This window comes from Prionailurus bengalensis, chromosome E1, assembly GCF_016509475.1.
Source record: "Prionailurus bengalensis isolate Pbe53 chromosome E1, Fcat_Pben_1.1_paternal_pri, whole genome shotgun sequence".
Lineage (NCBI taxonomy): Eukaryota > Metazoa > Chordata > Mammalia > Carnivora > Felidae > Prionailurus > Prionailurus bengalensis.
The window spans coordinates 11,760,501-11,781,719 of record NC_057347.1 but is presented as its reverse complement, the minus strand read 5'-3'; the positions used below and the strand labels follow the sequence as shown (position 1 = coordinate 11,781,719).

Sequence of the window (21,219 nt, the reverse complement as noted above, 5' to 3'; positions counted from 1 at the left end):
TTGTACTTCCTTCTACGCTCTGGCTTCCCTGGGATCCGCCTCCGTAAACCTCTCCTGATGCATCTGAAAACCTTAGCATCGATGCTTTTCTTGGGAATAGCCACCTTGCTCTTAAGTGCTATGGCGCATCTTGCTACCTGAACGTGGGCCTGCTTGCCTCTCTTTATGACCCTTGATGGTAGACTGAGGAAGGTTGGGGTTTTCCTAGCTCATGACCTCTCCCACTCCCTAGCTAAGCTTAGGATGGGTGTCCCATTGCCCAGAAATTTATTATACAGCTCCCATATCATACTTGTTTTGTGAAGTATAATTACAAAACCACCAGGGGTCCCCTCCCTTTGGCCTAGGATTCTAGAGGCAAACCAGACCTTTGGAAGTCAGCCATGGATCTGAAGTCAGAAAGCAGTTCTCTGCCATGACCTCAAACTAAAGATTTTACAGATAAAGAAACTGAGACCTAGGGGCTTAAGGAACTGGCCCACAGGTATGGAGAATACCTGACCACTGACTTTCCTCTAGGATATATTTACTCCCCTTCTGCCTTGTATCGAAGTCAGGACGGCCTTTCCCACCCCCTGCCCGCACATTTAACATTGCATCCGTCATCTAGAAGATGCATATTAAACGTTAGATTATTAGGTCCTCCCCATCTAGCCACGTGGAGCTTTTAGAGACATACACGACCTGACCTGCTCGGTCAGGGTTTGCTGCCTCTCCCCCTGGAGGCACGCGGGTGGTGTAGGAGCTGTAGGTTCTTCATCGCTAGGTTGTTAACGCCCGTAGAGCCCAGTGCTTCACACACTTAACAGGTAGTGGGTAAGTTGTTTACTCTGCGTGTGGTTCCAGACGGTTCTTTGGGAGGCTTTCTGGAGGGCTGGCCACTTGGAGCCTTACGTATCTCAGTCTTCCTTTTTTAGCTACTTTTGGACTCTCCTCGTCATGGGAATAGGAATAAGATGTTATTTCTGAAATAAATCTATTTCTGGCTACTTAATAATTTAGCTGCTCCGTTTTACAATCAAATCCAAGCCAACCCAGGCCCGTCAAACGCCCGTTGCCTCATAACAGCAGCCCCACCCCCCGCCCCATTGTCCCGCCCGCGCTGTCGCCCCGCCCACGCCTCAGTGCGCACGCGCACAATCCTCTTCCAAGTCCCTCTCCCCGCCCCGCGGGCTCCTGGTGGTGACGTCTGGAATCCGCGACGCTTTGGGGGAGCTGACGGCCGGGGTCCTGCTGACCGGCGGCGTCCCGAGCGCCATGGCCTCTGCCGGGGTGGCCGCCGGGCGGCAGGCCGAGGATGCGTTACCGCCGCCGGCCGAGCCGCCGCTGCCCGAGACGAAGCCGCTGCCGCCTTCGCAGCCGCCGCCTCCGGTCGCCGCGCCTCAGCCACAGCAGTCGCCGGCGCCGAGGCCTCAGTCACCTGCCGGCGTGAAGGAGGAGGAGAATTACTCCTTTTTACCTTTGGTTCACAACATCATCAAATGGTAAGAGCCCAAGAGAGGACCAGCCACGACACGCCCCTCCCCCTCCCCGCTGCTCGTCACCTGTTTCAGAGCTTCAGAGGCCGAGGTGCTCTCGGATACACCCCCATTTTACCGAAGGGGAAACAGACCCGGGGGGAAGAGGCCTTTCCCAAGGCCACACCTAGTCGCACCGTGAGCTCAGCAAACGGTTGAGCCCCGAGAGCTGCCAGACCTCGTGACGGCCAGGCGCGATTCCTAAAAATGACGCCAGTGTAGGGACTGAATGCACAGGCTCTGCAGTCACTACTCAAGTTTGCATCCCAGCGATCTGGAGCAGGTCAGGCTTCTCTGAGCCTCCGTTTTGTCACCCGATGTGGGTCATCTTCCCTGTGTGGCACACTGCTAAGTGCTGTGGGGTGTACGCCGTAAAAAGGGCCCACTTTCCACCCCCACACTGCTCACCAGTCTGAACGGAAAAAAAGACATGAATGGGAATGACCCATAATTCAAAGAGATTGGAGGGTCGATGATAGGAATCGTTAAAAGAAACACAGATACAAGTTGCCCTGGAGTGCGGTGTTCTTACAGAGTGCCAAAGACGGTGATGTATCATTCCGTTGGCCAGGCTTCAGGTCAGCCCGTTTTCAAACTGACCCTGTAAAGGGGGGGAAAAAAAAAAGTACAACCAAAAGTCTTCTTGATCCCCATGTTTGCCTAAATTATTTTTGCTGTCATGTTACTAAATCCACATGGCACTAGGGGTCGGGGACACTAACAACTTATTCAGCCATTAAAAACCCAAAATAAGGTAAATTAAAACAGAGTTTTACTGTTACAGTAACATTCAGGTGAACATGAACGTGCTCTTGGATGTTTTGCTGAAATGGAATTGCTCCCCACGATATGAAAGTCCAGTGTGTCAACGGCCCAGCTTCTTTTGAGTTTAGCCAGACTAGATTCACTTGCTGTGGAATGACTTCATGCTTTTCCACCACTTTTCAAACAACTGCAAAGCCGTTGTTCTCACATTAGACCCTGCCTTCGTTTGGCTTCACTTGGCGTGAGCGTATTGTTGATAGGGTAAGGCAGACTCTGTTCTGTTCTCATTAGCCTGCGGTCCTCAAGTGGCACTTCCTGGCAGCAGTGACATATGGCAAAGAAACACAAATGCAGATGCCCAAATCCCAGGGCAGTTCTGGATTATAAACGGCTTATCCAAACTCACCCAAATATATTGGTTTTAAGAAAAATGAAAACACAAGATGTATACAGTCACAGAGACAGTTCCTGGACCCCTGAGAGTATATTCTCGCACCCCAGTAGAGCAGTTGGGTTGGGCTGGCCTTAAACGTGGAGCAGTAAGGTACACACTAGAAAGAACATGGGCTTTGAAGTCAGGTAGTCTGGGATTCAAATCTGCACACTGATGTTTGCTTGCTTTGTAATCTTTGTACATATGTAACCTTCCCAGGCCTTAGTTCATCTCTCTAATACCTGAATAATAAGAATGGACCTCAGGGTGCCTGAGTGGCATGGTCGGTTAATCCTCCAACTTCGGCTCAGGTCATGATCTCCTGGTTTGTGGGTTCAGGTCCCGCATTGGCCTCTGTGCTGACAGCTCAGAGCCTGGAGCCTGCTTTGGATTCTGTGCCTCCCTCTCTCTCTGCCCCTCCTCTGCTTGCTCTCTCTGTCTCTCTCTCTCAAAAATAAATAAACATTTAAAAAATTAAGAAAAAAAAAGAATGGACTTCAAACAGTGGGTTCAGATTACAGTTTTATAGTATTCGAGCTAGGTGATCTTAGCTTCTCTGAGTCTCTTCTCTTGTGAAATGGGATAACATACTTAAATCATGAGATCGTTGTGAAGTATACTCAAGAGCAGTGTTCTTTGAAAGATGGTGAGCTGATCACATGTGTTTGTCTCTGTACCCTCTGAAAGGACAGTGAAGAGTGTTTAATGAAACCAAAAAGAACAGGAGAGGAGGCAGTTATCACAAAAGAGATGGCCAATGGCACATCCATCCATCAGCCCCAAGAAGCATCCATAAGCAGCTGCCTTTGACCATGGCTTCCGCCCTGAATCTCAGGAGTTGGCAGTTCCAGGGCCCTCTTGGAAACAGAGGTGAAGTAGAACTATGAACAGGAGGATTACCTGAAGTCTGTTTAAGAGTCAGATCCCATAGTTCTCTTCCCCACTCCAAGCAAACAGGTGACTACCCTTCTTCCATCTTGGCAGACAAAGGGTTACTCTCTCCCAAGATTTATTTTTAAGGATAAGCCAGAGCATCTCTGGACTGGGGAACACCAAGCACATGGCAGGAGTTGGAGAAAGGGAGCCAATCCTGAAAAGAGGGATTAAGAGAAAGTTCACAAACTGAATTCTGAGACCCAGCCCTAGCTTTCTTTCCTGACCTGGCTTCGAGACTGGCAGCCAAAGAGACAGAGATCCCTCCTCTGGAGTGTCTGATCAGCCCCAAAGAAAAGACATTGGGGACTTCTCAAGAAAGAACTTAGTTCATTTTAAGAAACTAAAAGAAGTATCACTCTTTTTTTTTTTTTTAAGTTTATTTATTTTGAAAGAGATAGGGAGAATGAGCAGGGGACCCGACGTGGGACTCGAACTCATGAACTGCGAGATCATGACCTGAGCTGATGTTGGATGCTTTACCGACTGAGCCACCCAGGTGCCCCAAGAAGTATCACTCTTACTAAGAGCTTGTACTGAGCCTTTTAGTGTTTTACTTTTTTTTTTTAATATTCTCCATTATTTATTCATACCCTGCTTTTTACTAGCAATATAAAATATTTATGTTTTCTATTCGCATTCAGCTTCCCCCTCCCCATCTGATGCAAGTCAAAATCAACACTTTATCATGGGATCATGCCTTTTTTTTCTTTCATTTAGTATAGTGAAAGCAGTGCACTATGCACATAATCCAAATAGTATTTTACTCTTAACTCTATGACTGGGCAGCCAAGGTCACCAAGCATGTGAAGAAAAGCCCTAGCAAAAGATAGGACAAAACAGAAGAGCAAAAATCCACTCGGAGGAAAATGACTCAGAGAGAAGGAAAGATGCCTTCGCCGTGAAAAAAAAGCTAGGATGTGATGTTACGATACGTATTGGCGTGTATTTGGGTCTTTAGGCTAATGAGGAAAGGAGACAGACTGTGGTAGGGTCGGTGAAGGCAGAGGAGGCCTTGGGAAGCCTGGAGGAGTCGGAAGGCTTGTTGGGATGGATGCCAGTGGGGAGTCCTAAATTATGAAAGGGAGGAGGAAGAGCGGGGGCAAGCACGTGATGCAGCGGCCTCTTGGGGGTGGGACTGGGGCAGAAGCGCGAGGCCAAGGGAGGGAGAACTGGAGGGCCGGGAAGAGCCAGCGCACCCAGGACCACATGTCCCCCACCTGCACGGTGGGTCGTTCTGTCCTCTGGGGAATGGGGAGCTAGCGAGGACTTCCGGCCATGGAGTCAGATTAGTGCTCGAGATGGAGGTGGCTTCTCTGCCTGGAAGCCAGTGAGGACGCCGTCCCGGCAGGCCTGGCCGGAGGCGGTGAGGGCCAGGACCCGCTCGGTCATGCAGGCCCTTGATCTCTTCCTCCCCTGTAGCGTCCCCGGGGGCCCTTTTATTACGTGTTTGCTCCTTGGCCAGGTGAGGAAGCAAGACGCTGCCGTGAGCTTAGGCCTTCTCTTCTCATAAAGAATTCAGAGTACTGCACCCTCAGGTACACAAAAGTCACAGTTGCAGACTCAGAATCGTGTGAAGTGAAGTTCCCTCACCAGTCGTAACTTCTACTAATTGTGAGTATCCTGGCAGGAACTGTATATGCGTGTCTTTTAAAAAATTTCTGGAAACTGAGATCATACTATACTGTGTTTGTTTTGCACTTGTTAGTCCGTTTTGGACACCTTTCCATTCTCACACACGAAGGCCTTCCCCAGTAAGGTGGCTGCACCACCAGTTACGTAGCCAGTGTTCTGTTCACGGACACTCGCGGGTTTTTCTGGTTATTGCCGTTGCCGGCCACCCCGGGAAGCACCCTTGTATTTGAGAACGTTTATGAGGAGGCGAACCCGCAGCGGTGGAATTGCCGGAGTGGAGGGTACAGGCGTTTTTCATTTTTCATTTTCACGCACAGCCATCGCTAGGTGAAGAGGGCGACATCCTCTTAGCTGTTTCTCCAAATCACAATCCTGTAGACTGGACTCCTTCGATTAACCCAAAATGGCCCAGAAATCTACCATCCAGAGAGCTTTTTTTTTTTTTTTAATTAACAGTTGTTGGGGCACCTGTGTGGCTCAGTCGGTTAAGCATCTGACTTTGGCTCAGGTCATGATTTTGCAGTTCATGAGTTCAAGCCCCACGTCGGGCTCTGTGCTGACAGCTCAGAGCCTGGAGCTTACTTTGGATGCTGTGTCTCCTTCCCTCTCTCTCTGCCCCTCTCCCACTCGGTCTCTCTCTCTCTCTCTCTCTCTAAACTAAATAAATGTTAAAACAAAAAAATTAAAAAAAAAAAAAACCCGCTACAGTTGTAGTGGCACCTAGGTGGCTCAGTCGGCTCTTGATTTCGGCTTAGGTCATGATCTCACGGTTCGCAAGTGAGGCCCCCGAGTCAGGCTCTGCGAGGACACCATGGAGCCTGCTTGGGATTTGCGCTCTCTCTCTCTCTCTCTCTCTCTCTCCCCCTCCCTCTCTTTGCCCCTCCCCCAGTCACGTGCGCACTTGCACACTCTCTTTCTCTCAAAACAAATAAACTTAAAAAAAATACATAAAGATTACCGTTGTAAAAAAAATTAAAACTTCCAGTTGTAGATAGATTCAAAGAGCGACCCACAGATACAAAATGACAACTGGGCCTGTCCCTCCCCTCCTCCACCTCCCTCCCGGGTCCCCAAACTGTACCGCCCTCCATTTCATGGCCATGCCGTCCTTTCTGTCAACAGTTCCCTCCCCAAGGACACTCCGTGGTGTCCGGCTTTTTGCTGTTGCACTCAGAGCTGCGCTGACGCTCTCTGTAAATGCCATCTTGTAAACTCTTGAGAGTCTCTAGAGTAAATTTCTAGCACAGGGATATGTGAATTTAAAATTTGGATCACAACTAGCAACTTCAGAAAGAATGTGCCAGTGTGCGCTTTACCAGCAGTGTATTTGTGTCTTTCCCCCCATATCCCTGCCCTCCCCATTCAGCTTTTTCACTGGGGCTGATCTGATAGGTCAGAGAGGATATGTCGTGTTGATCTGTGTCTTGCTTTATCACATAAGCATCTTTTCATATGCAACTTGTTATGTCATTTATTTGTATTCCCCCCCCCCCCCCACCGCCAACTGCCCACTTCCTGTTAGGTCGTGCCTCTTTTAATGCACTCTTCGTACAGCGGGGAAGGTATGCCTTTGTCTGTCAAGTGTATTGTAAATATTTTCCCCAAGTTGTTCCTCTTCTTTTGCCTTTGTTGCTGGTTTTCATTTGTTTGTTTTTGTCCTTTGGAATCACATCATTTTCTGTGGGCAGATTTCATAAGCCTTACCTTTATGGCTTCTGAATTTTGGTCCTCACTAGAAAGGCCTTCCCACTCTGATAAAACGATAAATATTGATCCCCTTTTCCTAGGACTTTTACGGTTTCATTTTTTACTTTCAGTTCTGTGAAGCTTCCGGAATTTATTTTGATGGAAAGAAGGGGGCCCTGCTTTTTCATGTTCCCACTTCTCTGACTGAATATTCATTGTTTTCTCTGCTTGAGTCGCCGCCTTTTTCGTGCCCTGAATCCCCATATGTTTTCTGTTCTACTTCTGGACATTCTGTTCTCCAGCACCAAACTGTTTTTACTTCTTAAATCTTCGTGGCACATTTAATGATCTCTCCAGGCTGCTCTTCCCTCTTTCCTTTCTTGGCAACATTTACCCATAGCACCTTGACCTTTCCTGGCCTGCTTCCTGTAGCTGGTCTGAGATGCTAGGAAATGCTGAAATGCTGAGATTTGGTTAGTGGAACATTTAGGCTGGAATCTGTCCCTTTACCTCCAAGTCTGTTGATAACACTCATGGTCCAGGTCTTCCAACCTCATTTTTGGATCTTACAGTCACTTCTTAAATTTTATTTTAATGTTTATTATTTATTCTTTGAGAGAGAAAGAGACAGAGCACGATCAGGGGAGGAGCAGACAGAGAGGGAGACACAGAATCCGAAGCAGGCTCCAGGCTCTGAGCCGCCAGCAAAGAGCCCGACGCGGGGCTCAAACTCACAAACTGTGAGACCGTGAGCTGGACACTTAACCAGCTGAGCCTCCCAGGCGCCCCATGGATCTTATTTAGTTTCTTCTTAATTAGAAACTTAATTAGAAACTGCCTTTATCTCTCCTGTCTCTAATTCATCCTGTACATGTTATCAGTTTAATTTCTCTCTGCTCACCAGTCTCTAGGGCTCCCTCCTCTTCCCATACTGTCCTTCCCAGCTGGTATCACTCCATTCAGGGCTCTGTGTGGACCTTCTTCAGAGGCTTGCCTGGACCATGCAGCAGAGAGCCCAGAGCCCCAGAGCGAGTCGCTGTGATCCTAGTGCCTCTATGTGCGTGGAGTCATCCAGCCCCGTGCACACTCCAGGCCCTCTGCAGCCGTGCCCTCCTGCCCTGTCTCTGCCCAGGGAAATGCCACATATGCTTATGGACCTGCTCAGAGGCCACCTCCCACACTGGAGGGTAGGTGCGGGGACGGGGAGGGGTGGGGAGCACTCCTACTTCCTGTCTTCCTGGCTGGGATGCACCTCCCTGGCGCTGGAGAGAGGCTCCACAGACTTGCAGCCCTCCTGCTGTCTGCCCCGTGGTTGAATGAATAATTAAAACTACACATTTGTGTTAATTTTAAAGAATGAGGAAAGGGGAAAGAGAAATGTCAGTTTTATGTCGGTAAGAAATGTTAGCACTCCCAACTCTGAGACCTTTCCTGTCATGTATAGAAATCACATTGTAGAAGTACATGTAGAACAAAGGAGGAATAAAATGAGGCTCGTTGGACCAGGGAAAGTTCATTGCTTTTCCCCCTCAAACTTGCCAGATCTAATCTAAGTCTGGAACCAAGTGTCCCAGCCTAGGAATTCTGAATTGCAATTGTCAATACCTTGCCTTGATGGCTGTGGCTCACCTAGTACAAGTATTCTATCAACGTGGGTACTTAAACAATTTTTCAAGTTGAATTTTTTAGTTCCTTAAAGTGTTCTAGGCTGCTGGGTAGGTAAAGGGGAACCATCTGTGACAGTGCAGAAGTAGTTTAAGTGACGAGAACAGAGCGTTGTCCTTTACCTCTCAAGCTGGGGCCATATCGCTGAAAACAAGTCCCTTTGTTGTCGAGGCAGGTCAGCAAGACCTCAGAGCCCAGGCGAGACCACTTTCGTGGATACGGGATGTTACTGAGCTGCTTCTTCCGATGCAAGGTCTATTTTCATCTGACCGGCCCTCCCTGCCAGCTGAGGCCTGTCCTCCAGTTGAGCAGGAAGGAGCCCTCACATCAGTGGAGAAGGCTGTGAAAGGACCCCACCGGCTCCATGGGGTTTGTCTGTGCTCATGTGACTGGAGCCCTCTGTGCCCTTCATTTCTCCTTCAGGCAAATCCCAGTGAAAAGGGGGAGCACCCAGACAGGGAATATTTACAGCCTGTTTGGAAGAATTATTTCTGGGCCAGCTTACAAGCCTGTTACCTCCTCTGCCACTTCATCTCTGTTCATCCAGCATAACTTAGGGAGCACCTGCCTGGAACACAGGCTCTGCGAAGGCAGGCACACAGGTCAGCAGGGACCTGGTGCGGCAGGACAGGTGTCGCGGGGAGCATTTACACGGAGTCTGGGGACGAGTGGGAAGTTGGGCCTGGAAGGGCCACAGGCTGCTTGTAGCTGGCCCTGAGTGGCCCCCTTCAGGTGCAGACTTGCCCGGCAGGTGTTGTCTTGGAATTTTTGAGCTCAGACTTGGATTCTGTAGAGGTGGGTGGGGCAGAGGGTTTCAGGAGGAGAGGACCCAGGTCTGGAAGGGTCTAGAAATTGGTGCCAGTGAGAGGAGGAGGCAGGGGTAAGGAGGAGGAGTGGGCAGGACTGGAGGCTGGGTGCACATCAAGCACATGGAATTGGGGCATGTGGACGCACGTGTGGGGCACAGCGTTCCAGCTCAGCACCCTCCATCTGAAATGCGGCGTACCGAGGAGGCTGGGGGTCCACTTTGGACATTTGCAGGTGCCCCCAGACTCCAGGGAGAAAATGTGCAGGAACCGTTGGCACAAGGGTCCTGAAATTCAGGAAGGAGGGCATGCTGGGAGTTGTTGGCATCTGAAGAGGTCGAAGCGGATGAACACGTTCTGGGCTATTCTGTAGAGCAGTGTTTTTTTCAAGTTTCTTTTAGCAGCAGAGCCTTTTGTTGCCTCTTCCTAAAGGGAACATTTTTCACATGTAATCCTGTGGGCAGATAAAAGCAAGGGTAGGAGGGTCAGAGCCCCTCTTGGGCGCTGGCAGAACTGAAGCGGGGAAAATACCAACGGCTGCTGGCTGTGTAACAGCGTCGTTGAGGGTGTGAGGGACAAGCGTCGTGTCCACGGTCACGGTACAGTGTTTTGGGAGGGCATTTTGGCAGTCTGTCAAAAATGGTAATGCACACAACCTTCAACCTAGAAATTCACTTCTGAGAAATCATCTTATCAAAATACGTGCTCAAGTACTTACGGATATAGGTACAGAAGGTCCGTTGCCATTCCGATTGCAAGTGGTAAGTTACAAACATCCAAATTCCCATCAATAGCCAAATAATTTAGCTGCATAATTGTACATGTGGTAACATGGAAAGACATCCAAGGTGCAACTTAAGTGAAAAAAGCAAGAATGGTAACATTTTTGTCAAAGCAAGTAACAAAAAAGTCTGTATGTTTCGAAGCAGGTCCGAAGCAGTAGTATGCCATGTTAACAGAGGTTATCTCCGGAACGTGGATTAGAGGGACCTTCCTTTTCTAAGCCTTGGAGTCTGTTTTTTTCTTAACCGGTTTTCCCTCAAGCACCTATTAAGTAAAAACAACAGCCTCCCCCTCCCCCGCCACCAGCACCACCACTGGTTTAGAAAGACTCCAGTCTCTGAAGCAGCGTGAAAGGAGGAGAGGGTGAGAAGGACCGGTCCCAGGGTGGGTCAGCCATAGGACAGTGGGGGCGTGACACTGGGGGGTCACAGACATTTTGAGGAGGAAGAAATGGGAAGGGGTCATGCTACCGCGTGGTCTCAAGTTTGGGAGGAGGTTGGCTTCAGTGACCGGCTGGGTTCCCTTTGCTTCTAAGTTACCAGTGGACGCACTTGCCCAGCGGATGCCAGCTGGCATCTTCAAGTCCCAAAGCACCCGTACTAAAACCTGAAGCTGCTCTGCGCTCAGCACCGTTCTTAGGCCACCTTCCAAAGCCTGTGATGTTTGCCCCGAGGCTGGTGACACACATACAGAATGTCTGTGTGCACATGATGCCGAGTATCGCCCAGGGTGTGCTCAAAAGATGGAGAAGAAGTGGCCTGTTCATCAAGCCACAGCAGTAGTATTTTTGTCCACCTTTTCAAAACTCCGGCAAGCAGGACCAAAGTTCCCTAACCTGGCCCTTACTTGCACGATTTTCGTGCTTCTCGGCCTGGCCTAGTCTCCTTGTTTTTTTGTTTTTTGTTCCCCACCCCCCCTTCTAAAGTTGGCTGATGACTAACATTGAACACAAAGGCAGGCCCACCTGGAGCCTTCTGCCTTTATTCACTCAATATTTGGGCCTCTTTTCTTTTGGTGCGAGTATTTCACAGTCATCCTGGCCTAGCAGGTTCTCGCTTGGTTCGAGCCAGTTCCTGAATAGAGTGTTTTCCTCGCTCCAGGAGCTCTGGGTTATTTACCTTCACCAACTAGGGCAGGCTGAGAAGCTGGCAGCAGGGGCCTTTGCTGTAGGCTCCGTGCCCCCCTTTCCCCATAGCTTCCCTCCAGGCAAGCTTTTATGGGGCTCCTTTACCGAAAGTTCACCGGGTAAAGGATATGGGCAAACCCTTGAGATTCAGGGGTTTTCAGAAGCGAGCATCCTAAGCCTGGCCCACTTTTTCTTTCAGAATGAAATCTTCTTTGGGGACCAGGTTATGTTTTGCTTCCAGACCTGAACTGTCGTTGCTTCTGTGCAAATTCTCATTTTATGTATTTTCATTTGTTTGCTTTTACCGGGTCCTTTCAGACTCATGATGTCCATCAGTTTTCTTAAAACTGTATTTTTTTTTTTTTTAATTTCAAAACTCCCTTGGGACTTACATTCGTAACAATGTGTTAACACATATGCCACCCAAGTATAATGATTTCAGAGATCCAGATGGATTCCATGCAGAGTGGTAGATTTGAGCTGAGATCTAAAATGATTAAAAGATGCCCCCCCCCTTTTGCTTCTTTCTAAATGATTTACAATTCTCGTGAATACCAATTATTCCTCCCTAGAAACTGGGATAAGGTGTACCATTAACTGTATATATTTTTTTAATTTTTTTTAACGTTTTATTTATTTTTGAGACAGAGAGAGACAGAGCATGAACGGGGGAGGGGCAGAGAGAGAGGGAGACACAGAATCGGAAGCAGGCTCCAGGCTCTGAGCCATCAGCTCAGAGCCCGACGCGGGGCTCAAACTCGCATTAACTGTATATTTAAAGCGAGGGCATCAAATGACAAGAAATGTTTGGCTGGTTAACAGTCCCTAGAATGAGCGATTCTCTATCTCTTGCCTCTGAGTTAGAGCTATTGGGAAATAGTGAACAGGGCCCTCTCATTTGCTGGGTGTGAGCGTACCCAGTGGATCACCAGGGAAGATGGATATTCTGTCTGCGTAAGCAGAGACATGATGAATAATAAACATGAATTAGCACCATCTGGGTTGAAATTTCCCATCAGGGATGGACGCTTATTAAAAAAAAATAAATGATCATTGACAGTTTTCTCCCTCCTACGCCTCAAAGGGTGACTTTTAGCACAGCTTACCGAGTTGGCTTTTAGTTTCAGTCCCAACTGTTTGTTTGCAAAAGCTCATCCACTCGCTCACTTTTAAAAAATGTACAGGAGCAACCGACAGGCTGTTTCTTTGATCTTAGGTGAGGGTTTTGTTCCTGTTGTTAATTTAGTAGTGACAAGGGGAGCCCGGATCTCTGGGCAGCTGACAATAGCTAGCTGGAAGATGAAGCGAATGATCCTGTCTTTAAAATGAGCTTGACCCGAAGGCAAGGAATTTACATGACTGGTAGGAGAAGCTTGGTACCTGCTGAAAAATTTCCAATAGCTTGTAACTAATTTAAAATGTATGAATAGCTCCGTGGAAATGGGTGCTTATGTTAACAGGTTCAAGCATCAAAACATCAGCTAAAATTAGCTCTTGCTAGCTGATAAGGTTTCCTGATTGGCCTGGAAATGTCTCAAATTCGAAGAAATGTCGTATTTCAGCAAGTTTTGCTTGCCATTTCTCGCCGGTGTTGGTAATGATGTGTGCATTCATTCTTGCAACAAATGTTACATGAGTGCCTACAGCGCCGGGGGGGCTGGGGATACAGCTCTGAACAAGGCAGACACAGTCCCTGCCCTCGGAGCTAATGCAGTGTCAGCGTCTAATTCTGCGGGCGCGCCGAGAGGAGCTGCGATGCAGTGCTAGGTGTGGGGGTGCCTTTAGTGAGCAGCTGTCACCAAAACGGTAAAAGAAAGCCGTGAGACAATGAATATTGTTTTGAAAGACTACAGGGTGGCTTCCTCCCTCCTCCCCCCCCCACCCCCCCACCCCCCCGCCCCGAAATAGTTTGTTTCCTTTTACATTTGAGCCGGTTGTGAGCCCAGCACCTGGTCCCTGTCCTGTGGGGGTGCACAGCCTAGTGAGGGGACATAGAAAACAAGGCATTCTAAAAGATGACGTAGGAAGACAGCGAGTTCTGTGCGGTACAGGGGAGGGAAGCCAGGCGTTGCCGCAGTCTGAGCCATGAATGCTAACGACCTCCCTCTGCTCCCTGCAGTATGGACAAGGACAGCCCCGACATCCACCAGGACCTGAACGCCCTCAAAACCAAGTTCCAGGAGATGCGGAAGGTCATCAGCACCATGCCCGGCATCCACCTGAGTCCCGAGCAGCAGCAGCAGCAGCTGCACAGCCTCCGAGAGCAAGTCAGGACCAAGAACGAACTTCTGCAGAAGTACAAGAGCCTCTGCATGTTTGAGATCCCCAAGGAGTAGATGAGGCTGGCTGCCAGGAATGCCCGAGAAAGAAGGGGGGGAGCACATGGCCTTACCGTGTTCCCCGCCACCCTACCCCCCCTCCGGAGCGTAGCTCTTTCGGACTCCAGCTGTGAACTCTGTAACGGAGAGGCGGGGGCTGGTGCGGCTGCTGCCGTGGCTGAACTTGGCATTGACTAGTGTGAGGAGCCAGCGTGCGAGCTTGGCTTTGTCGGGGCCTCCTTGTAGAGTATATATCCATATGTCTAGATGCATAGTAACTCGAGTGCCTGCTGGTGGAAGGAAGCCTGTTCCCGGAGGCTGGGGAGTGGGTAGAGGGTTCTGCCCCTGCCTCCAGGGAGGGGCCATCTGCCGTGTATTCGGGCTCCGCGGGCACATCTGTAGCGCGCAGTGGGGAAGAAGGCGGCTCCTCTTTGCTTCCTCCCTCCCTCTTCTCCCACCCCTGGGTATGCTCAGTGTGTACCAGGTACACATTGTTCTGTTCACAGCAGTGTCATGAAACATTTGCATAGAATTCACTGGACAAATGGGGGCTACGCTCAGACGGCACGGGTTTAAAACGGTAAAAGAAAGCCGTGAGGCAGTGAATACTGTTTTGAAAGACTACAGGTGGTTTCCTCCCTCCTCCCGCCCCCCAGAATAGTTTGTTCCCTTTTATGTTTGAGCCGGTGAATGTAACTGTGTCTTTGGGGGGCGTCAACCCAGAGCCCTGGGCAGCCTCTGTCTCCAGGTTCTCTGCCACCTACGTGTTCTTGTTACTTGTAGGTCTTGCTCCCTTTGTCTCCGTCCCCTTCAGTCGTTTCTTGCTCACGAAGGACCAGCCCACTTCAGACCCCACAGTGCTGCCCACGGGGCCGGAGGGTAGTGTTGTTTCTGCACAGGCTCACACAGGTTCCCAGGTGAGCGGGCCTTGCCTCTTCCAGCGTTTCAGATTCCTGTGGTCCCGGTTTAAAAACTCAGTTTCCCCTCTGGCCTGGTCACTGAAGAGTCAGCCACCAACATTCGCTGCACCGCAGACAGAGGCGATCGTGATGTGCTCTTTGTTCAGAGAATTGCAGCTCTGAGTGACAGCTCTGATCACCCCTCAGCCAGGTGTGAGGGTATGGTTCTGGATCGTTCTGAAGGCGCGGGGATAGCCTACACCCGGAAGGTCTACAGCCCAGTTCTGGTTCATAAATGTTGATAACACCCCTCATTTCTGCCAGATGGGACCCTTATTTCTGCGCTCTTCCCTTGACTGTCAAAGATGAGGGGAGAAGTAACTGCGTATTGGTTAGATCTAGAAATGGGCACATAAGCTGTGCTGACCAAGTCAGGGGCTTAACAGATGCCTGCCAACTGACCTCTTTGGCAGGAATATTGGTTGAAGATGTTTTTTTAGCAGGGGCCCCATTTGTGTTGACCTGCGGACCTGCGAAGGGGGGTATCCGGTTTCAGTGGCCTCGGGCAGAAGAACAGGCTCTGAATTGAGGTGGGTAGTGGTCACCTATTAGACCAGTTCCCCCTGGAGACTGTTATTTAACTGAATCAGTTATTTTCGCAAAATCTCAGAGCAGCGTATGGGCCAGTTTTAAGGCTCTGACCAAATACGAAGCACACGGAACTACAAGACCACCGGGGCCCTTCTGCAAGGCTGAAACAGACCAGGGTTCTCCCTGGGGCAGAGACCGAGCCTTTCCTGTATTCCAGGGTTTTGACTTACGGCGTTTTTCAAGAGTATAATTAAAAGAACTTGTACTCTGCTCTCAGGACATCTTGGTTTCTGTACTGAGAAATTCATTATAGGACACCTGTCTTGGATAGTTGAGAGGGAGGATGTTCATTTTGCTTCGAGGAGAGAGAACAAGCTGAGAATCTCCACTCTGCACCCCCTCCCCGTCGGCACATACACGCCAAAACCAGCATAAAAACAGAATTACCTCCCTAAGGAGCTGCGTCTGGCCCCGAGGACGCAGCTGGCCTGGTGGGTCATCCCTCCCGCCTGGGACTGGCCCCTGGGCCCGGAGGGGAGTCCAGTCGTGGCAGGGAACAGCCTCATCAGGGCAGGGCTGAAACCGCTCCCTGGGACAGTACTGAATGCCCTTCCCAGGGCCGAGCACCTCTCGAGACCGCCGATGATTTGCATTACTGGGTGGCAGCACTTGTGCTAAGTACTCTGCAAACACCTCACTTACTCCTCATGGCAACCCCACGCAGAGGGTGTTCTCTGTAATTCGGGGGCGACGAATTTGGGGCTTGGCAGGTGTCCCTTGCCCCGAACTTGCAGTTACAAGTGGCAGGGAGAGCTGGGTCCCGAGTCGGGAACGGGTTCCCTCAACTGCCGAGGGGAGACCGGGAGGTGGAGAAAGTGCTGGCAGCAATGTGCTTCCAGGGGCTGGAGGGGCGCGTGTGGCCAGGGGATCTTGAACTGTCTCCAGACAGCCACGTGGCAGGCCCCGGAGAGGAGTTGGGGGATGCGGTTCTTGCAGCGGCCAACACTGGATTGGTCTCTCAAGGCTCCATTTCCTTTGGGAAAGCAGGGCCCTAGTGACACCTCAGGCCGACTGTGGGTTGCAGGTTTGAGGACGTTTCATTGCCTTGGGCCTGTAGGGAGTCTAGGACAAAACAGCTGGGACACATCCCAGAGGCCCTTTGTGGCTGCAGCTCTAGCAAGGACCTGAACCCTTCATCGTCCTGGCTTTCTAAGGAACCATTCCCACATAGATAGGCTTTGGCCCAATCATCTGGAGCTTTTTTGGAGCCATTTCTCCCATGGAGGTGGTGGGGGGGGGGGCGATATTTTCAAAAGGCCAGGGTCATCTCCAGTCTGGGGAAGGGGAGGCTAATGCCACATAAGTAAAAACCCCACTCCTCTCTTCTCACCCTTCTGTACCTGAGCCATTTCCAAAAGCAAAGAAAGCATGACTGTTTTAAATTATTTTATTTTATAAAAACAGTAACAATAACTTTAAGGACGGTCATACACACACACACACACGGTACAAACAGCTAGGTAAGATTTTGTTCATGTCCACGATGACATCAGAACTTTTAAAGTGCAAGGTGTGTGTTTTGTTTTCCTTTGTGCAATTTCACACACTCATGTAAACAAGTCACTTGGCTATGATCTGACCCGCACCTCCTTAAGTTTTGGGAGGGTAGAGGCTTTCGGTAGCTGTCATGGCAACCCAGGATCACAGACAAGATAATGCCCCAGGTGTCCCGTCTTGACCCTCCAGGGGGCAGGACAGGTTTCTCAAAGCCCAACAGGGGTTAACTCACTCCCCCCACCCCCGTTCTTGTCTTTGTCAGAAACAAGACAAATTCACCCTCTGCCGGCCTGTGACCCCCCGTCTCGGGAGTGGCAGGCGCCTGCGGGGGAGGGGGAGGGGGGGGGAGTCCCAGTCTCGTCCAGTTCTCTTTCCTTCCAGAGCAGATGACTGTCCCTTCTTCGTTAGTGCCTCCCCAGTGTGCGCGGGCCCAGGGCCGCGGGGAGGGAAGACGCTAGTCCGCGCGCACGCGGCCCCGGGGCGCACGAGCTGGCCCGGACGTGACTTTGAAACAAAAAGGTCCTCCTCAAGTTCGGTCACCGACGCGGGGGGGACTGGGGGCGGGGGGCGGGGGGCTCCTAGCTGATGACGCAGCGCTCCTTGTCCTTGGCCTGGCTGCCGCCGCTGGCCTTCTCACGGATGTACATGAGGTCGCTGTGCACGCTGGGCCGGCGGGCGAAGGGCGCCACGATGCCGAAGGCGTCGCCCGGGTCCCCGCCGCCGCTGCCGGCTCGCAACAGCTTCTTGTTCCGCAGCGCCTTCTTGTGCAGCACGTCGCAGTACTGCACCGACACCTTGCGGTGCAGGTCCGGGCTCATCTCGCTGGGCAGCTTGGCCATGGCGAAGAGCGCCCGGAACATCTGGTCCAGGCTGCTGTTCTTCTTGGCCGAGATCTCGAAGTAGGCGCAGCGCTGGGGGTCGTCGCCCACCAGCTGCTCGATCTCGCGCTGCTCCACCTCGCGGTAGAAGTCCCGATCCCCCTTGTTGCCGCAGATGACCAGCGGCACGTCCACGTTCTCCTTGGTTTTGTTCTTGAGACAGGACTTGGTGTCGAGGATCTGCTGCTTGAGCCTCTGCACCTCCTCGAAAGAGTCGCGGTTGTCCAGGCTGAACACCAAGATGAACACGTCTCCTGCGGGGAACACGGAGGGCGGAAAAGGAGCCGGTGAGGGTGGCGGCCGAGGGGACAGCTGAAGTTGGGCCGACAGGGGGGCCGCCCCGGCGCGGGACGCCCGGACCTCTCCACGTGGCGCGCGGCGTCGGGACCGGCCCTCGCCGGGCGCCCTCGGACCAGGGGTCGCCGCCCTCCCGGTGGCGCAGCTCCCTCCCCGCCACCGCCGCCCGAACCCGCCCCGCGCTCACCAGTGAGGATGGAGAGTCGCCGCATGGCGGGGAACGGGTGGTTGCCGGACGTGTCGAGGATGTCGAGCTGGTAGACTTCGCCACGGATGGAGTAGAACTTGCGGTGGAAATCCTCGATGGTGGGCGTGTAGGCGTCCTCGAAGCGGCCCGTGAGGAAGCGCGACACGATGGCCGTCTTGCCCACCTTGGACGAGCCGAGGATGACCATGCGGTAGCAGTTCTTGGCCGGGATACTCAGCTCCGAGTCGCTCGGGCACATCTTCTTGATCATCGCGGCCAGTTTCATTGGGCGGAGGGGCCGCGGGGGCGAACGCGGGGCCGAGAGAAGTACGGAGGGTGGCTGGGGGCGCGGCGCTGCGCGGCTGGGAGGCTGTGCTCCGCTCGGGCTGGGGTGTCGCCTGGGGCTGGGCTCCGGCTCGAGCTCGGCTCCGGCTCTGGCTCTGGCACAAAGTCGCTCGCTCTGGTTCTCCGCGCCTGGAGGCCGCCCTTATATGCAGCCTGCGTGGCCGCCCCGCCCCGCGCCCTCCCAGCCTCTGTGCGTCACGCCCCGCGAGCCCCCGCCGCCCCTCCCGCGACCTCCGCGGGCCTCTGCCCGCTGCCGCCCGCTGCGCGCGGGGAGAAACCGAGTCCCAAGTCCCGCTGGGGCTAAGGGCGCGCGGACCCCTTTTTCCACCGCGCGGGGCCCAGCAGCCGCAAGGGCGTCGGGTCTGTAGTCCCGGCTGTGCCTCTGACCCTTCGTGGCTTGGGGCAAGGACCCCACCCGAAACGCGCACCCACACGGCCCCGCACGCTCACACTCACTCTCTTTGGGCCTCAGTTTACCCGGAGAGTAACAACAGCAGTCCAGTCATAGCAGCGGCGTGATCGCAGGCGCTAAGCAGGGCTAGGCCCCTTGCGCAGGCCCTTGCGTACCCACCTTCTCTCCACCGTACGGAGAACCAGCCCCCGCCGAAGCCCCCTTCCCGTCTGCAAGCGCGCTCCTGTTCCCCGGAGGCAGCGTTGGCGCCGAGGTCGGCGCTGCGCGCTCTGGCCGCCAGAGGGCAGCAGAGGCCCCGCGGGCGCAGCAGGCAGGCCGCAGGCGCCGCTCTCCGGGCTGGAGCGGGGAACTGGGAACGAGCGACAGGGTGGGGGTCTGCGGAGACGCGGGGCGCGAGGTTCCAGGCCGGGATCCGACATGAGCCGTTCACCGCCCCGCGCTCTACTGCGGGCCTCAGCGTCTCCTTTCGCCCAGCCGGGGATGCTCTGAAGCCGGGCAGGGATTTTCGGGCGGGGGCTGTCCGCATCCGCATCCTTTTCCTGGGCGAACCTACAGGACCAGAGACTTGCCCTTCGTTGGTCAGGCCTCGGCCAACGTCCCTTCCTCCCTCCCGCGTAGCATTTTGTGTCTTGAGAGTCTCTTGGGCGAACATTCCCATTTTAGAGCTGGGGAGCTGGGCCTCCCAGACACGGAGTGAGCGAGCGAGCGAGTGCATGAGAAGGCCCGGGGCCAGAGCAGCCTCTCGCCTTCTCTGCGTCCCGGGTTCCTCTTCTGGAAGATGGCGGTTCTGGTTCCCATTGTGGATGAGAAAGTACGAGCGGTTTAGGGGGCAGGAACTTGGTAGTAATAACAACAGTAAATGACCCATGAGATTGCAGGGCTGGGAGGAGCGGGGCGCAGGGGCAAACCCAGCAGGCGGCAGTAATCAGGAGTGGGGTTCACCTTATCCGGCCTCTCTGTGACAAGAGTTCCAACTGAACCTCACACCCTCCCCAGGGCGACGCCAGAAGAGGGTTTCTTTGTGCCATGCGCTTTTACATGGTTGCTTCTGGCAGCCTTAAGGAGCAGGAGCTATTACTGTCTGTATTTTACAGACGGAGAAACGGAGACTGCGGGGCTGGGGCTTGAACCCAGGGAACTGGCGGTCCTGGCTCTTAACCACCGAAGGCACGCCTCCTGTGGCTCTGTCCCCCACCGTGGGACATCCGTGGCCCATTTCTCAGAGTACACCCCCCATAGCCCCACCCCCTCCACACTTGTCCCCAGGCCTTGTGTCTCCTGTTGATGAGGGGGTTCGAAAGCACGTATCACAAGAGGAGCACCCAAGGGCTCACCCCTTGGGTGTCCTTTATGCAGGAGTTATGTGACAGGCCAGCTGGACTGGGTCCCCCCACCCCTCTTGACCCTGCCCTCCCCATCTGAGGTGAGAAAGAACTGAGCCGGTGTCCTGCACGCAGGGCCGCTGCGGACAGTGGGCAGGGCTTTTCCCCACAGAAAGGGACCAGACAAGGATGCCAGCAGGGGTGGTCACGGGAGGGGCTCACGTCACCCCCAGATGAGGGGCCCTCCCTCTGCCTCCTGCAAAGGCGCGGTATGGGCAGCTGGGCTCTGAAATCCAATGGCTTCTGGCTCCTTCCTGACGGCCCGTGCCAGGGGGCCAGAGTCGAGGTGGCCTCTACTCCTGGGAAGGCCACCGTGATGAGCAGAGGCTCAAGGGCGGCAAGGTCAAGGATTTGAACCCAGCTCTCCCTAAGGAGATCCAGTGGGTGGAACCCAGCCTGGATAGAGCCTCCCTCCCCCATCCCAGGGCAGATGTCAAGGTTGGTGCTGACATCGTGCCCCCAGCCCCCTCCAGCTGGTAAGCGCCAGTGGCAGGTACTGGGCCCAGCCTGGGCTCTCAGCCACAATCCCCGGTACTTTCTGGGCACGTCACCCCACCTCACAGATGCCAGGTTATGACTTGTCCTACGTGCGGCGAGTTAAGCCCTGAGCACATCGGTCATTCATTCCCCAAATGGATGCCCCCCAAAGCCTATGCACCTGCCCACCACTGTGCGCGGCCCGTGGGGCCTCACTCCCCCAGGGAGCAAGCAGGGGTGAGGCTTGCTAGTTTGGGCTGCCTCTTTTCTGGCTTTTTTTTTTTGCAAAGGCCTACCTCTTTGTTACAAAAGTAACACATGCTGATGTTTTTGAAGCATTGGAACTTCAGAAAGGAGCTGAGCGAAAGGAACTGGAAGCTGGACCCCCCCCCCCCTTAATGCCCACACCTCACAGGAATGAGGCCAACTCTGAGGCAGGCACCCACCTCTGCACACAGGGATGACGCCCCCCCGCGCACCGCCAAGCTCTTGGTTAATTGAATTACGCTTTTCTGTTCTTCGAGGTG

General features: G+C 52.9%; 2 protein-coding genes across 3 annotated transcripts; one reads left to right on the top strand and one right to left on the bottom strand.

The window, feature by feature from the left end:
* The first annotated feature begins 1,139 nt into the window (after window positions 1-1,139).
* MED9 (mediator complex subunit 9) lies at window positions 1,140-15,427 on the top strand. The gene is made up of 2 exons (XM_043583332.1): window positions 1,140-1,484; window positions 13,469-15,427. Exons 1-2 carry the CDS (start codon window positions 1,258-1,260, stop codon window positions 13,683-13,685), a joined length of 444 nt encoding a protein of 147 aa, XP_043439267.1. The 5' UTR covers window positions 1,140-1,257; the 3' UTR covers window positions 13,686-15,427.
* Window positions 15,428-16,589: 1,162 nt separating this feature from the next.
* On the bottom strand, window positions 16,590-18,997 carry RASD1 (ras related dexamethasone induced 1). Of its 2 annotated transcripts, XM_043583327.1 has the most exons (3): window positions 18,878-18,997; window positions 18,077-18,510; window positions 16,590-17,846 (listed from the first exon to the last, which is right to left on the bottom strand). In XM_043583327.1, exons 2-3 carry the CDS (start codon window positions 18,360-18,362, stop codon window positions 17,293-17,295), a joined length of 840 nt encoding a protein of 279 aa, XP_043439262.1. In that variant the 5' UTR covers window positions 18,363-18,510; window positions 18,878-18,997; the 3' UTR covers window positions 16,590-17,292. The 2 variants fall into 2 exon arrangements, with proteins under 2 accessions (XP_043439262.1, XP_043439261.1); XM_043583326.1 differs by lacking the exon at window positions 18,878-18,997 and having other exon boundaries at window positions 18,077-18,621.
* Window positions 18,998-21,219: the final 2,222 nt, after the last annotated feature.

Bases quoted from the DNA above. Each gene is read 5' to 3' on its own strand.
- RASD1 (XM_043583327.1), bottom strand. From the start codon at position 18,362: ATGAAACTGGCCGCGATGATCAAGAAGATGTGCCCGAGCGACTCGGAG. The intron at 17,847-18,076 runs GTGAGCGCGGGG...TGTTCCCCGCAG, and splicing joins GCGACTCTCCATCCTCACTG to GAGACGTGTTCATCTTGGTG.
- MED9 (XM_043583332.1), top strand. From the start codon at position 1,258: ATGGCCTCTGCCGGGGTGGCCGCCGGGCGGCAGGCCGAGGATGCGTTA. The intron at 1,485-13,468 runs GTAAGAGCCCAA...TGCTCCCTGCAG, and splicing joins GTTCACAACATCATCAAATG to TATGGACAAGGACAGCCCCG.